The sequence below is a fragment of the Condylura cristata genome, unplaced genomic scaffold, assembly GCF_000260355.1.
Source record: "Condylura cristata isolate star-nosed mole 26May11 unplaced genomic scaffold, ConCri1.0 scaffold00009, whole genome shotgun sequence".
NCBI lineage: Eukaryota > Metazoa > Chordata > Mammalia > Eulipotyphla > Talpidae > Condylura > Condylura cristata.
The window spans coordinates 22,764,357-22,781,004 of record NW_004567110.1 but is presented as its reverse complement, the minus strand read 5'-3'; the positions used below and the strand labels follow the sequence as shown (position 1 = coordinate 22,781,004).

The following is a 16,648-nucleotide window of genomic DNA, read 5'->3' as shown; positions in this document are numbered from 1 at the left end:
TTCTCAGTGCTGTGCTTTAACCCGCTGCGCCACCAGGGAGGGCCTATATATATTTTTTTTAAGTGTCCAGTACAGCAGCATCAAGTACAGTCACATCTTTATGCAGCCTTTACACCATCCAGCTTGAGAATTCTTCATCTTGCAAAACTAAAACTCTATACTCATTTAGCAATAACTCTTCATTTCCCCCTCCCCCAGCAGCTGGCAGCCATCTTCCTGCTTTCTGTCTCTGTGATTTTTGAATACCCTAAGTACCTCATATAAATGGAATCATACAGTATTTCTCTTTTTATGAATATCATATTTCACTTAACATAATGTTCCCAAGGTTTACCTGGGTGGTAGCATATGTCAAAATTCTCTTCCTTTTTGAAGATGAATAAATATTCCATTGTAGAGATACGCCACATAATTGCTCATCCATTTGTTTGTCACTGGACACTTGGATCACTTCTGTGTGTGTACTAGCTATTTTTAATCATGTTTCTGTGAACAGGGGTATTCAAGCATCTCTTTCAGACCATACTTTCACTTCTTTTAGTATATACCAAGAAGTGGCATTGCTAGAACAAGGCTATTCTATTTCTAATTTTTGGAGGATCTTGCACACTGTCTTCCACAGTTCCAAGCCATTTTACATTCCCACCAGTGATACACAAGGTTCCATTTATCCACAACCTTACCAATAGTTTATTTTTTCTTTTCTTTCTTCTTCTTCTTCTTTTTTTTTAATAGTGGTGCTCTCATTTTAAAGCCAAATGCAATACCCTGTGTTTTGTTTCTACTGAAAATGAGGTCAATTTAAATATCAACGTGATTTAGCATTTTAGCTTGCCTTCCGAGTGTTTCTTAATCAAGATGAATATTACTGCCTCCCATTCAACTGTAAATTAGAATTGGCTCTATTTACCCTAGCTCTACAGACAGTAGGATTGCAAACTGGTTCTCCTGCCTCTTCAGCCCCATGTACATTGCTAGAAACTATTTGCAACTTGTCAAGATATAGTATGTGATTCACAAATGGATGCAGCCTTAATTTTCTTTTTTGAAATGAGTTAGCTTCCTCCAGTGAAACAGATGTATTTGCTCATTGAACTCATCGGTGTGCCTCTTCTTTCTTGTGAGATTTCTTTTGTAAGGTTTACCAGGGCAGTAAGAAATGAGAATAATAGTCCTCATTAGATCACACCAAATGGGTAGTGATTTACAATTATATGACACTTACTACAGCCCAGATGTTATTCTTAAGCTTTCACATACATTAGGTCATTTTATCCTCATAACAACAATATGACAATACTATATATTTAATATCCTATGCACACACACACATATCAATAGTATTATAATCATACTCATTTTTAAAGAGTAGGAAACTGATTGGCAGAATGTTTTGAATACAAGTTTAAGTCATATCCATAGTAAGTAACTAGTTCCACTGTCATACTTCCTCCATGTGGGATTACGTTCCCACTAGTAGTCACACTTAGAATGCTTTATTAGATTCAGTAATTTAAAACATGTCACAACACTTGGTATATCTCTTTCTACAAATGACTCCCTCAAGTTATCTACACTAACTACACCATCTAAAAATTCAACCAACCTTTAATTTCTTGTGATGCCATCTGCTGGGTCCCTCTCTAATGTTTCCATTATATGCTCTCTGTATTTATTTGATGATATCATCTCCTCTGCCCACATCTTAAACATTGATTCCCCAAGTTTTAGTTTAGGGTCCTTACCTTTTTACTCTGTACTCTCCACTCTCCATGACTGACCACATCATTGTAAAGAGCATCTGTGTTTGGAATGTTTTGGTGATTTCCAAAAATGTGTTTTTCTCTCTAGTTTTATGTCTCTTCCAATTTACAGCTGCCTTCTAGATACATTCACCCAGAAGCTGTTCAAGAGCTTCAAGCTTTAGATGCAATATTCCCACATATGCACACATCTCATGTGTGCATCATACACACATAAATACTCGGACTTCAGAGTTGGACTGACAGAAAAGTAATTCATAATTCTGCCACAGACCGCATGAGTGTATTTGGGCACGAGGGTGGACCTCACCAAGCGTCAACTTTTTCAACTCTAAGATGTGGAAACTAGTACCTATATCTCAGAATAATTCACAGGATTAACAGGATGGCATGCATAAACCACTCAGTCTATGTGTCCTAAGAAAGCGATCCTAACTGATACCAGCATGTCATTGTTGTCTGTATTTAAAAGAAAAAAAAAATTAAAAAAAAAAATCTTGACTGCTTAATGATATCACCACCATCTAGTTTTCCAGACCAGAAACATTCTTGACACTCTCAACAGCTTCCTTTCTCTTACTCATGGCATAAGGTCACCCTAGTGCTCTCTCACCCGTGACTGTTGAACCTGGTCCTTTTCTCCTTTACAATTTATACTTCTCAAAATCTAGCTGACATCTTAAAAAAATATTTATTTATTTGTGCATACAGTACTCAGTTGCAAGCTAGAGGTGCAGGGGTAGTGAGTGGATTCACCAGGCACAGAGTGGGGAGCAGAATAGGCTGACTGATGAAGAACACTGCTGAGAGGAGCAGCAGGAGGGTAAGGAGAGGTCTGCCGCACCATGTGAGTCACCTCCTTGATAGGGGATCAAACTTGTGCTGACGGGGCTTTAGCTTCATACTGCTGCACTTTAACCCACTGTGCCACCAGGGAGGGACCTAGTTGACATTTTGAACTCATCCATTTTTACCTCTTCACCACCCTCAAGGGCTATATTCTTAGAGAAAAAAGTTAAGAATTTGTTCATTACACATCATGTTAGTTAATCAAAAGTGCTAGAATATCACCAAAAATGTCAGTCAGTTTATCACTGGAATCCAATGACACTGAGAGACCAGGCTAAAAGTTCACCTGAATTGTAGCACTTTGCTCTGCCCTCCCCTCTTCTCTCTTACTTAATGAACCATATCCCAGAGAGAAGATAAGGCACAGATGACGACCCTGGTCTGCAGCTGTAAGTAGCATGGATCTGTGTACACATCAGAGAAGGCAGAGCAGCTGCAGAAGCCTTCCAGGGGAGAGGGTGTCTCCAGCAAAAACACCCTATTTAGCGCTTTCCAGTGCTCATCTGATGATAGCTGTTTAGCTTCCATATTTGTAAGTAAATAAACCCAAGCCAAAGTGAATCTGCTTCTTCTGGAGTAAAATTGTGTGCTCTCCTATATGTTACCAACTAGAAAACATTTCAAGTAGTTTTCTAGTTTTTTGATTTGTATTCGTGTTGTCCTTTGAAATTTTGCCACACATTTGAGGTCTAGGCTCTGTTTTCTTTCTTTCACAAATATGTTCTACTATGGAGAGTTTTGTTTGCTTACCTTCAGCATGGAATCAGGTGGCTTAATTAATTGTCCAAAGTTTCTCTAAAACAATGCTGTGGTCCTTCTGTGCAGCTCTGCCATATCATATGTTCTCATTATCATTGCCACCAGATTTTTACTACAAGTTGTTTAAAAACTATGATCTCTTTGAGGGTGGAATAAATGAACTGCAGCTGAAAAGACAGTTATGCTGAACGATAAACAGAGCAATATTACTTATCGGAATGGGTACAATTTTTACTTGCTTAATGAGTACAATCTATAGCTTTGCAATATATACACAATGAGAAAAAAGCTTTATAACATATCAAGTATGCCACATTATTTCAGGCATAACTGTATAGGATACATATCTAGGCCTGAGAGTGTAGATAACAAAATATAAGTGCTTTGCTTGTCTAAACATGTTGAATAAATGAGCATTCGCTATCGCATTCCAATACATTAGAAGATGTACTTGCATAGTTAATTTTCTTTTTAATGCCTCACGTGTTCATCTGCTGTGCCGAGGCAGGGTCTATCTTAGTGTTTGAAGAAAAGAGTTCTTTTCATTTAAACAAATCTTTATTTAAATAAGCCTTTTTGAAAAGGATCTTTGGCATATCTTCTTTTCAGGAAGTTCAATGAGGGTAAACCAAGATAAAAAAGCTGTGTTACAAGAAATGTTATATAAGTAAAGATCACTCAGTAAAGATCAATTATACATATACATGCAGATTGCAGCAGGCATAAAGAGAATAAGAGTAACCAGCATTTCATTTTAACCTTCTAGATTTGGGGGTGGCTCTTGTTAATTTGTTTTACTATTTTAAGGACCTGGTACTGATGCAATAAAAGTATTTTCAGAGAGCTTGTATGAGGAAGGGTGGGAAAGATAGAGTAAGTGGTTGCAGAAAGAACAGAAAGAGTAGCTTCTCAAGCTCACTTGAAAAGAATTTCTCAGGTCAGAGCCATCCCATACCTGTTCTTAGCACAAACTCCTGGAATAGCCTGGCTGCCATTGAAGGCCAGCCCAGAAACAAACCACTGAAAAAATTCTACAGACTTTATCTATACTTGGCTCTCTGCCTTCTCCTTCTGCTGGTGACTGAATTGTCATTTAATGTAAGGAAGACACTTCTCCACATAGGAGGGAATAATACAACTGTTGTCTTGATAAAACACTCCATCCCAACAGAAACTGATGTGAAAAACATGAGAAGGTCTGCTGACAGCAATCCATTGTACATCAGGCTCGAGCATTCATTGTCAATTCTTTTTCTTTTTTCTTAATAGGGGGTCAACTTTGGTGCACAACTACAAAGGCCATCTCTGAGGGTGAAGAGCTAATTGCCTTTGTGGTGGATTTTGACTCAAGGCTACAAGCTGCCAGTCAGATGACTCTTACAGAAGGGATGTACCCCGCGCGCCTGCTGGACTCAATTCAGCTGCTTCCTCAGCAAGCTGCCATGGCTTCTATTTTGCCTACAGCTATTGTCAACAGTAAGTGCTGAGTGCAGTGGCCCAGTACAATAGCTTTGTAGGAGGATGGGTATTTTCTGGGAGAAGAAAAAAAGTGTCTTCTGACAGGCAAGCGGTGGGGAGGGGGGAGGAGAAGAGAGAGAGAGAGAGATCATGTCTCATGGGAATAGTAAAAAAAAAAAAGAAGAAAGAAACTTCATTGATTTTAAGTTGGATTCTTGAGAGAGATGCACACAAATTCTAGACTACTTGTCCAATGTTTAAGGCTGCTTAGCTATCGGAAGCCAATAGCTTTCACTGATGCTCTCACAGTAGAATAATTTGGAAACTCTAAGAACGTTGTAACTTTCTGGTGTCACACCTGCATTGTTGGTTTCTTGAACCCAATTCTAATGGGTATATGGAGGCTTTTCCCTACCACCAAGCATCCCTTGGGCACCATGATGTCAGAGAAATCAACTCAATGCTGATACCAGCCACCTGGAGATAGCATCAGGTTGGACTGCTGATGGGTCTGTCTTTAAAGACTGCTCTCCCATTCAGATGCCAGTAGTGATAAGCTGCTCTGTGATTGCCACCATCCAACCCATCTCTGCACCACCCCATACCCACCACCATCCAACCCATCTCCTTTACCCAATTTGCCCAGGCCTTTTGCTTCCCATGTGGTAATCACTGTTTTGTCCTTACAATCTAAGAATATGTTTTTGGTTTGTTTGTTCATTTGTTCTTATATCTTCACCTTCCATATGAGGGGAATAATAAAGTATTTAATTTTCTCTCTCTTATTTCACTGAGCATAATTGTATTAATTAAAATGTCCTTGAAAGTCCCCAAGATTTTCAGTGATGAAGAAAATATATCTAGGGAGTGCAATGTCTTGATTTTAGGAAATAGTATTTCTATTCTTGCTCTGACCGTGCCCTTTAAAGATCTTGACTTACCTGCAGTTACTCTGAAGCCAACCAGTAGATCTATCGTACCTAGTAGGATCTGTTGTTATTGGATTTCTTAATGTTAATGAAGTTATTTTACTACTGGATCTTTACTTTGATTCAGAGTAAAGATCTTGAAATAATGTGGTCCCAAGTTCAATTTAAAAGGCAAAAGGGGGCCCTCCCTGGTGGCGCAGCAGGTTAAAGCACTGCACTAAGAAGCTGAAGCCACTGCAGCATGAGTTCGATTCCTGCCTGCCCCGGAGGTGACCACATGGCGTGGCAGACCTCTCCTGACCCGCCCGCTGCTCCCCTCAGCAGTGTACTTCGTCAATCTGCCTGTTCTGTTCCCCACTCTGTGTCTGGTGAAGCCTCTCACCGCCCCTGCGCCTCTGGCCTGTACCCCAGTTCTGTATGTACAAATAAATAAATCTTAAAAAAAAAAAAAAGGCAAAAGGACTTTGTTAGCACAGACACCACACTATTGTGAAGCTCCAAATGCATTAATTCTATTTGGCTTTAAAATCTGTTTTGTTTTGTTTTTTTGTAGCAAGATCACTATTCCAAATAATAGCATAGGTACATATAGCCATCATTCTCATTCTGAAGTTACCTAATCAGTAAAACTTATCCTTCTTAAATGGACACTTTACTAAATAATGTGGCCCTCTAAATAGTGTAAATATAATGAACTTGAGTGGGACAGGCTAAAAAATAAGGACTATATGATCTTAAAATTAAATTTTAAATTCTATATTGTACTCACTGCCCTTATTACTCACTCACTCAAATTTGTTCTTAGTTTTCTCCTTATCTCCTCTTCATGAGTTCCCTGATCTCTCACTACCATGCTGTCCATGGCAACTGTACATTGCAGATTTGCAAATCACAAACCCAGCTCTGCTTCCACTATGTTCGTTGGTATTTCACACAGAAATATCAAATTCCACATATCTACTGTGGCTGTATGTCCCAGTAGGACTGAATTAGTCCCAGTTTACAGTAATACTGGGGTAACTCTGGTTGGTGTCCCCTTTCACCATGGAATGCCAGGTTTATACAATACAGTGTCAAATTGGTCACCCTGTGCCTGCCTTGCCTGCATTCATCACCTCCATCATCTGCTCCTTGGAGTGATGAATGAGACATTACACACAGAGAAATGCTAACAAGCAGCCTAGGCATCCAGGAGAAATGTTACCCTCTGCCTAGCATCTTATTTGCAAAATAGCAGTCATTACGTCCAGTAAGTCCTTCCCACTCTCTCCCCTCACCCTCATGGTGTTGTAGAAGAGTGTTCACGTGAGATTCCAGTTCTAGTTAATCCAATTATATGACCATGGGCAAGTTGCTCAATTTCAATCCCTCGCCTCTCAGCGAAGGTGGGGAAAATATACACATAGAGAAATTTCCATGAGCATACATCAGAAAAATACATACTATACTAGAAATAGTATGTGAGGCTTAGCTATATTTCAAACTTTCATATTTCATATTTAGCTACTTCAGTTGCTTTATATTATACTGGTCATAAGTAGTCTTTTGCAAATTCTCAACTTTGAAAACATGACTCCACTGCTAGGATAATATAATATCTTATTCTGATAGTCTTTAGTTGAAGATGACTCAGTGATTCTTCATTGTTCCAGAGATAAAAATCTAAACTTCTTGAGAGAAACTACAGTGCCTTTCACAGTCTGTATCTGCCTTTAAAAATTTACCTCTCCCATGGCCCTCCCTGGTGGTGTAATGGGTTAGCACACAGCACTGCAAACTAGACACAGCCACTTCAGTGTGATCACCTGCCTGCCAGGAGGTGACCCACATGGTGCAGCAGACCTCTCCTGACCTGCTTGCTGCTCCCCTCAGCAGTGTACTTCATCGATCTGCTTGTTCTGCTCCCCACTCTGTCTCTGGTGAATCCTCTCACCCCACCCCCCAGCCCGTACCTCTGGCCTGTACCCCAGTTCTGTATGCATAAATAAATAAATCTTTAAAAAAGAAAAAAAACTACCTCTCCCAATCTTCACAAAGCCCCCTGCCTGAGCTGCACACAACAACCTCCCAGCCTCTACCCAGGGCTTCTGTCAGGCCCAGACTGTCCATGGGCTGCTCCCTAGGTCAGAAAGGCCCAACCACCTCCACTAGGCAAGCTTAAGTTTATGTTTCTTGTTGGAACTAAGGCATGTCATCATATTCCCTCCAAATCCTTTTCCATCCCTACGCCCGCCACCAGATATCTGTATTCCATGTCCAAACCTCTCCCCAAATACCTCCACTGGCATAGTCTTCATATTCTAATGTAATTATCTGACCACTTGCTCATCAACTCCAGGAAGCTGTAGGCTCTTTAACAACCACTGTTTGGCCTTTTCACTTTGTGTTATACACCCTTAGAGCCTCACACACAGCATGCGCCCTGTAATTAATTTATTAAATGAATAAGCAATGTGAGGAGTTGACACCAGAGCTAACTCTAGTTTAACCATCCAGTCCGTGCCTTTTAATCAGTCAGATAAACCATTTCTCATGGCTGTTTATAAATGAACGTTTTTCTAAATCAAAAACATAGTGCAAACCATAGTGTAAACCAGTTGAATCTTTTATGGTTTTCATGCTAGGTCTCCTACCATTCCACTTTCTAAAGAATCTGTAAGAAGATAAATTGTACTGAATGTAATTAAAAAAAAAAAAAAAAGCTTAGTCCTAACAACTATAAACCAGAGACATTCTATGGGGTAAGAGAGGGGAACAAGATCAAAACTGGGGTAGGAAGAGCACATGGGACTATGGTGACTGCACACAGGTGAAGTGGTGGTGGGGCCTCCATTATAATTGAGATGAAAAAATGTACAAAATGAAGCTGAGTCCTCCCTGGTGGCTCAACGGGTTAAAGCACAGCACTAAGAAGCTTAAGCCGCTTCCACATGAGTTTGATTCCCGCCTGCCGCCTGCCCCGGAGGTGCCCACATGGCGTGGCAGACCTCTCCTGCCCCGCCCGCTGCTCCCCTCAGCAGTGTACTTCATCGATATGCCTGTTTTGCTCCTCACTCTGTCTCTGGTGAATCCTCTCACCCTCCGCATCTCTGGCCCGTACCCCAGTTCTATATGAATAAATAAATCAATCTTTAAAAAAAAAAAAAAGCTTAGTCCTGTCCCAAGTCTGCACTTTCCACTATCCAGCTGCCTAATTTAGACCCTGAGAGCAGTCACTTTACCCAGGGTTGGCACTAACTGGCACCAAATGGGCAGAAGTTAACATGTCCCTATGCCTTTGCCTGCAGAGGACATATTCCCCTGCAAGTCATGTGGCATCTGGTATCGGAGTGAACGGAATCTTCAAGCACATTTGATGTACTACTGCAGTGGAAGGCAAAGGGAGGCTGCTCCAGTATCAGAAGAAAATGAAGACAGTGCTCTTCAGATTTCTAGTCCTTGCCCTTTCCCCCAGTGCACCAAGAGCTTTTCCAATGCTCGAGCTCTAGAAATGCACCTGAATTCACACAGTGGTAAGTGCTTCTCTTGTCTCTGCTCTGCTCTAGAAGATTCTTTATTCTCTGTGCATATGCAAGTATACAGACACGCACATACACACATACATGCACACACACATGTATGTGAGTGTGTGTTAAATTAACTTTCTGGGCCAGTTGATCATTATCTTATGTCTCCTAAATCAGCCAGTTCTGCTCCAAGGACCTAGGTCTGGGTTCTTTTTCAACAACGATAGGACCAAAGGAGTCTCTTTTTTCAACTGAAGTAAAAACAGCACTATTTTAGAAAGTTTCCATTCCCTGGTATTGTCATTAATATTCATTGATTGAAGTGTTAAGTGATCTTGGGACACTGACCATACTGTTTCCCACATGGCAGGGAATAAACAGTAGGGACATCACAACAAGTATTTACTGAATCTAAATAAAGCTGTTATTTTGATAGTTCCAATTACAATCACACTTGAGAAGAATTAACTTTCAAATATGAATCTGTAAAATGCTCTTGACTTTCCAAACGGGCATCATAAGAATTTAATTAATTCTTATGACAAAAATGATTTTAGTGTTAGGTTTTAAAATTCTTTAAGAAAACTTAAGCTGAAGAACAAGTTTTTTTTGTTTTTTTGTTTTTTTTTTTTTTTTTTTAAATTCCACTCTTAACACTACAGTGACAGCTATTTCTGTTTATTCTGGAATTGTATGACCAATCATATGTGCCATCACATAGTACTATAATTTCCATAGATAGTTTTAAAATTGATAATTAAGTATACAGAATTGCATTAACCTTGAATATTTCTGGGGACAATTAATTGCATTAACCTTGAATATTTCTTAGATGGGGCAAACCAGAGTTTGGAAAGCACAGCTTTACAGCACCTATCACACAAAGTTTATCGGACACTTTTGGATGATTTCCTTCTCTGCTTTACTTAGGTTGAATTATTAAAATCTGAAATAGGTGGCTCCCACCTCTAACACTGGCTCCCACCTCTAAACTGGCTCCCACCTCTAACACATTAGAAGAGTGCAGGTTTTTGTCTTTGCATCTGTAAAAGTAGGCAATTTTCTTCCTACTCATTCTCTTTTCCTTCCCTACAAATTAGCTGCTTTTATGTAGGTGATAAGGCTGGAGGAACACAAACAGACTGATTGTCTTAGGTGCTGAGCAAAGTTATGTACAAAACAAATAGAGACAAAAGACAAAAGGATCTTTTCCACTAAATGGGGAAAAGGAGTATTGGATTGGTTAAGGAGACAGGAATAAAAAGTTTTCTTATATGATGACAGGTTTTTCCTGTCATTTTTTAGTTCACAAATGGCAAATTTCATGTTAGTCTGAAGTGCAGAGAGGATGAGCCAAGCCTGATTTAGCCATATGCCAACAGGTGGGAACTAAATTTGACTTCAGGATATTTACCAGTCACAGTCAGTGATGATACTTGAGCTATTTAATGACTGACTTGAAGCAGGCAGAGATCCATCAGCAGGCAGGTAGGTGCTAAAGGATCATAGTAATGTGCTAGGACTACCAGCTGAATACCAACACAAGTAGAGTTAAACTAGGTCAGGCAAAATTAATAAATAAAATCCAAGTTGTATACCGAAGATAAATTAGGAGGTTACTAATTACTTTGCAAAATGGCCCCTGTTGGATTATTTGAATAAAAACCTAATTTATTGCACTGAGAGTTATATAGCTGACATTTAGGTTATCAAGAGCAACTCAGATGAATGCCCCTTCTTCCTCATAGAGAGCCTAGAGTTGTAAATCGGTGAACTGGATTAGAAATTAGGAAATCTGAGGTTTGAGCCTGGCTCCCTTCCTGAAAACTGAAGAGTTTTATTACAATAATCCATTCCCATAATCCCTTTCAATTTCTTTTCTGACCTGTAAGACAGAGACAGTGATGCCTCACCCACTGTGATGTGATTATACCCATGAAAGTGCTTTGAGAACTATGAAGTGCTATTACTATTATCACACACGGCAAATCATGTTGCAAGAAAAACATTGTTAATATCACAAATGAGAGTCTGAATGATTTCAATTTATTCCTGCTGTGTTGAAGACATTAGGTCATTTGTAAAGGTCTTTCGCATTAGAAAGCCAGTATGTGCAGCTCTCAGTATTCTTATTTTGTATGTCCCTCCAGGAGTGAAAATGGAAGAATTTCTCCCCCCTGGTGCTAGTCTAAAATGCACCGTCTGTAGCTACACTGCTGATTCTGTGATCAACTTTCACCAACACCTGTTCTCCCATCTCACTCAAGCTGCCTTCCGATGCAATCACTGCCACTTCGGTTTCCAAACACAGAGGGAGTTACTGCAGCACCAGGAGCTCCATGTCTCTGGCGGCAAACTTCCCAGAGAAGGTGACATGGAGCATTCTCCAAGTGCAACGGAAGACAGCTTACAGCCAGCCTCAGACTTGATGCCCAGAAGTGAAATCCCCCAGGGCCAAAAGGCCATGCAGACTAAAGATGCGAGCTCCGACACGGAGCTGGACAAGTGTGAGAAAAAGACTCAGCTCTTTCTCACTAACCAGAGACCGGAGATACAGCCAACGACAAATAAACAAAGCTTTTCTTACACGAAAATAAAGTCTGAACCGTCCAGTCCAAGACTCGCCTCCTCTCCAGTGCAGCCTAATATCGGGCCTTCTTTTCCTGTGGGTCCTTTCCTGTCTCAGTTTGCTTTTCCTCAAGATATCACAATGGTTCCTCAAGCTTCAGAGATCTTAGCCAAGATGTCTGAACTGGTACATCGGCGACTGAGGCACGGAAGTAGCAGCTACCCTCCCGTCATTTATAGCCCCTTGATGCCCAAGGGGGCCACTTGTTTTGAATGTAATATAACATTCAATAACTTGGATAATTATCTAGTACACAAAAAACACTACTGCAGTAGCCGATGGCAGCAGATGGCCAAGTCCCCGGAGTTCCCTGGTGTCTCAGAAAAGATACCTGAGGCCGTGAGCCCCAACACAGGCCAGACCTCCTTAAGCCTTCTCAACCCAGCCACTCATTCTGCCGACCCTGATAACCCCCTTCTTCAAACATCATGCATCAATTCTTCCACTGTTTTAGATTTAATTGGGCCAAATGGGAAGGGCCATGACAAAGACTTTTCCACTCAAGCGAAGAAGCTCTCCACCTCCAACAGCAACGAAGATAAAATTAACGGAAAACCTGTTGATGTGAAAAACCCCAGTGTCCCCTTAGTGGATGGGGAGAGTGACCCAAATAAGACTACCTGTGAAGCTTGCAATATTACCTTTAGCCGGCACGAAACATACATGGTCCACAAACAGTATTACTGCGCCACGCGCCACGACCCTCCGCTAAAAAGATCTGCTTCCAACAAAGTGCCTGCCATGCAGCGGAGCATGCGCACACGCAAGCGGAGGAAGATGTATGAGATGTGCCTGCCGGAGCAGGAGCCGAGGCCTCCCCTGGTCCAGCAGCGATTTCTTGATGTAGCCAACCTCAGCAATCCTTGCACCTCCACTCAAGAGCCCTCCGAAGGGCTAGGAGAGTGCTACCACCCCAGATGTGATATCTTTCCAGGAATTGTCTCAAAGCACTTGGAAACTTCTCTGACGATCAACAAATGCGTGCCCGTTTCCAAATGTGATACCACCCATTCCAGCGTTTCCTGTCTCGAGATGGACGTGCCCATAGATCTTAGCAAAAAGTGTTTATCCCAGTCCGAGCGGACGACCACGTCGCCCAAGAGGCTGCTGGACTACCACGAGTGCACTGTGTGCAAGATCAGCTTCAACAAGGTGGAAAACTACCTGGCCCACAAGCAGAATTTCTGCCCGGTCACTGCACATCAGCGTAGCGACCTGGGTCAACTCGACGGCAAAGTGTTCCCAAACCCAGAAAGCGAACGCAACAGCCCCGATGTCAGCTATGAAAGAAGCATAATTAAATGTGAGAAAAATGGGAATCTGAAGCAGCCTTCCCCCAATGGAAACTTGTTTTCATCCCACTTAGCCACCCTGCAAGGCCTGAAAGTCTTCAGTGAAGCCGCTCAGCTCATCGCAACAAAAGAAGAAAACAAACATTTGTTTCTTCCACAATGCCTTTACCCTGGAGCAATAAAGAAAGCGAAGGGGGCCGACCAGCTTTCTCCATATTATGGAATAAAGCCAAGTGATTATATTTCTGGTTCTCTTGTCATCCATAACGCTGACATCGAGCAAAGCACAAACGCCGAAAATGAGTCTCCCAAAGGTCCGGCTTCCTCGAATGGGTGTGCTGTGCTGAAGAAAGATTCTCTGCCGTTGTTACCTAAAAATAGAGGCATGGTAATAGTTAACGGTGGACTGAAACCAGAGGAGAGACCGGCTGCCAACACACAGCAAGAGAACATTTCCCAGAACCCTCAGCATGAAGATGGCCACAAATCCCCCTCCTGGATCTCTGAGAACCCCTTAGCTGCCAATGAGAACGTGTCGCCCGGAATTCCCTCCGCGGAGGAACAGTTGTCTAGCATAGCAAAGGGGGTGAACGGCTCCTCCCAGGCCCCGACCAGTGGGAAATACTGCCGGCTGTGCGATATTCAGTTCAACAACCTTTCAAACTTTATAACTCACAAGAAGTTTTATTGTTCGTCACATGCTGCGGAACACGTCAAGTGAAATAACTAACTTAAAACATGAGTCACCTTTGGTACCGGTGTTTAGTATGTTGTTCCACCCAGTTCAGAAAAAAAAAAAAAACAACAGCAACAACAATAAAAGCTGTTTGAATTATATCTGGGCAATCAGGAGGTAATTCAGGATGGCTGAGTTGAAGACTTGTGTAATTTCATTACGGTCCATTAGTAAAGTGTATTATTGGTGCCATTTTCAAAACAAAATATTAATTTATTTTACCAGCAGTATTCATAGCTGTGGTTATGTTATTTTTTATTTAAAAACTTTATATTAAAGTCATTTGTAATGTTATTGTATAGTTATTGTGTAGCACATATGGTTTGCACTGTATAGTAGCTTTTAAAGAAAATAGTCACAATACAGAAGAGCATTTTAGAAATAGCTTCAAAAGCACTTGTGTATCTTGATTTCTTCTTATATGCTGTTGCAGATATATGTATATGCTAAAATATAACTTGCAAAGATATTCTAAATACACATGCTGTAAGTTCGCCTTAAGATTTCAATTCTTGGATAATCAGGCTCCATTTGCACTTTATATTTTAGCAGATACAGTCTCTTAGTCACTAGGCTTTGCATTTGTATGTAGCTGTATGTTTCTGTCCATTTTCTTAATCTTAAACATGTATGTTAAATGAAGATGGCAATTTTTTTCTTGTATAGTACTTGTATTTTCTTTCGCTGATGCAGCTTTGTCTCAATTTTTAAACCTTTGCTGTTAAATGCAATACTTTATAAAGAATGAACAAATTACTGGAAGCAGTATTGTAAGTAAGGAGGTAGTATTAAATCAGTTTTATCTTTTGAAAGGCACAGTCTAAATCGAAACCCTAAACTCAATGCTGCAAGTATGAATTTAATTCATATATAAGATCTATTTAAATATAAGAGTAGCAATACTGCACCTGGTGATCACAAAGATAATGTTCTACTTCTGATAGAAATAATTTCTCAACAAATGTTGTTACTATGCATGTATATGGATGGAATAAAATTCCAGATTGTTGGAGAACGTTGGCATTTTTTTTCCTTTAAAAGATAAGGCAAGGCTTCTACATCTATTTTTTGTTATGAAAATAGGTCCAGGACAGCCTTGAATAGCTGTAGTATCATGATGACAAAGCCTTATGAATATAACTGATTGTATTACAAGGAACTGGAGACTCAAGCTATGGAACTACACGTCTCTCACAATGGCACTGCAGCCGTAGAAACCCATCATAAGTAAAAAGGGCTGACTGGGAACTGCTGTTTGCATGGGAGAAATGGTGCCTTGCTTTCTCATGCATATCGCTTTCACAATATCTTTGAGTTGTAAAATCAAAAGTTGAATGATAAGTCAGAGGCTGTCTATAGAAAAGTTTTTCAATGTAACTATACATAATAAGCACTCTGTTCTCCACTCCTCCTCCCCCCATAGCACTGAAAAATAACAATTTCCTGAGTGTCTAAAGACTTAAAAACTCTGTGTACAAAACTGGCACACATGTGGATCCAGAACACTGAACTTTTACATAAAGTTTACCAGAGAAGAGGTTTGTATTTTGAGAGACAGTAAAGTAGACTGACGAATAGACTCTGGTGAGGAGAGATGCACAAAGCCCATGCTCAAATTTATTTAAAAAAAAAATTAAAGAGATTTCACACATCCCATTTGTACACTCCAGAGGTTGATGTATTGATGGAGGAGGCTGGAAAGCAGACAATGTGAGCCCAGTCATGGAGCATCAAGGCAGTTGAAGTCTACTGCACTTTTAGAGACAGCCTGAGCCGCAAAGGGCCATTGCCTGCTTTGATGAAGGCATGCTATTGATAGATAGTACACTGATACTCATTCTTATTGGATTTGGCGCCACAATAAGGCACGAGTCTGGAGCATAACATATAAGTACTACGACAGAATACAAAAAACAGGGTGTTGTCAAGAATATTTCTCCAGCTGCATATTCACATTAACTATTTTTAAATGTAAAATCTTGACCTTAACTGATGTTTTCCATTTCAGTCAATGACTACACGGTGAGGCGAACAGAACTGACATAAGGAATAGAATTTTGCAGGATGGTCTTGAAGTGCCAGATACTTGGGGATCTTCAGCAAGTCTGTGAAGAGCTACATAAATGTCACGTAGGAACTGGCAGGACATTTGTAAGAGAACTCCCTTCCCCAATCTCTTCTTCCTCTTCTTTCTTTAAAACAAATAAAGCCAGCTAATCAAAGTGTTTATTGATCATCTAGGTTTGACTGGTTTGGGGACAAAGGCAAAAAGGTATAATACATGATTGGAATCCTAAAGTAGTCATGTACTGGTTCAGATTATTGTTTCACAATATTGTTCCCTTATTAGTGTTTCTAGTGGAACATATTTTAAATGTGTATATATTTTTGGCACATTGGTTCTCGCACTAGATCAATTTACAATGCCTTTCTATGGGTTCTGGGAATCAATATCTTTCAAAGCTGCCTAGTTGATTCTGATACGTGACACTGCTGGGCAATATTAAATGGTAAACTAAGGCAAGGTTGAAGAATGAGTGAGAATCATTAGAGTAGAAAGAACAAAACTAATGTGGGATGAAAGAATTGGGAAAGAAATAGGAAGAGGGTAGGGCTTAGTAAATTGGGAACAACATTAAGGAAAACTACCTGTCCTTCTGGAAGCCATGAATAGCTGTGCCTATATACAAAGGAATATTTCAAGTACTGTTGGTATAGTTGGCAGTG

At 40.4% G+C, this 16,648-nt stretch overlaps 1 protein-coding gene across 2 annotated transcripts in view; it reads left to right on the top strand.

Annotated features, from left to right (window-relative positions):
• ZFPM2 (zinc finger protein, FOG family member 2) overlaps positions 1 to 14,936 on the top strand; it is a 435,319-nt gene extending 420,383 nt beyond the window's left edge. For both annotated transcript variants that reach the window (XM_004679663.1, XM_004679664.2), the window contains exons 6-8: positions 4,641 to 4,847; positions 9,046 to 9,270; positions 11,415 to 14,936. In XM_004679663.1, coding sequence (XP_004679720.1) covers positions 4,641 to 4,847; positions 9,046 to 9,270; positions 11,415 to 13,906 — 2,924 coding nt within the window. In that variant the 3' untranslated portion in view covers positions 13,907 to 14,936. The remainder of the gene's footprint in view (positions 1 to 4,640; positions 4,848 to 9,045; positions 9,271 to 11,414) is intronic.
• The last annotated feature ends 1,712 nt before the right edge of the window (positions 14,937 to 16,648 follow it).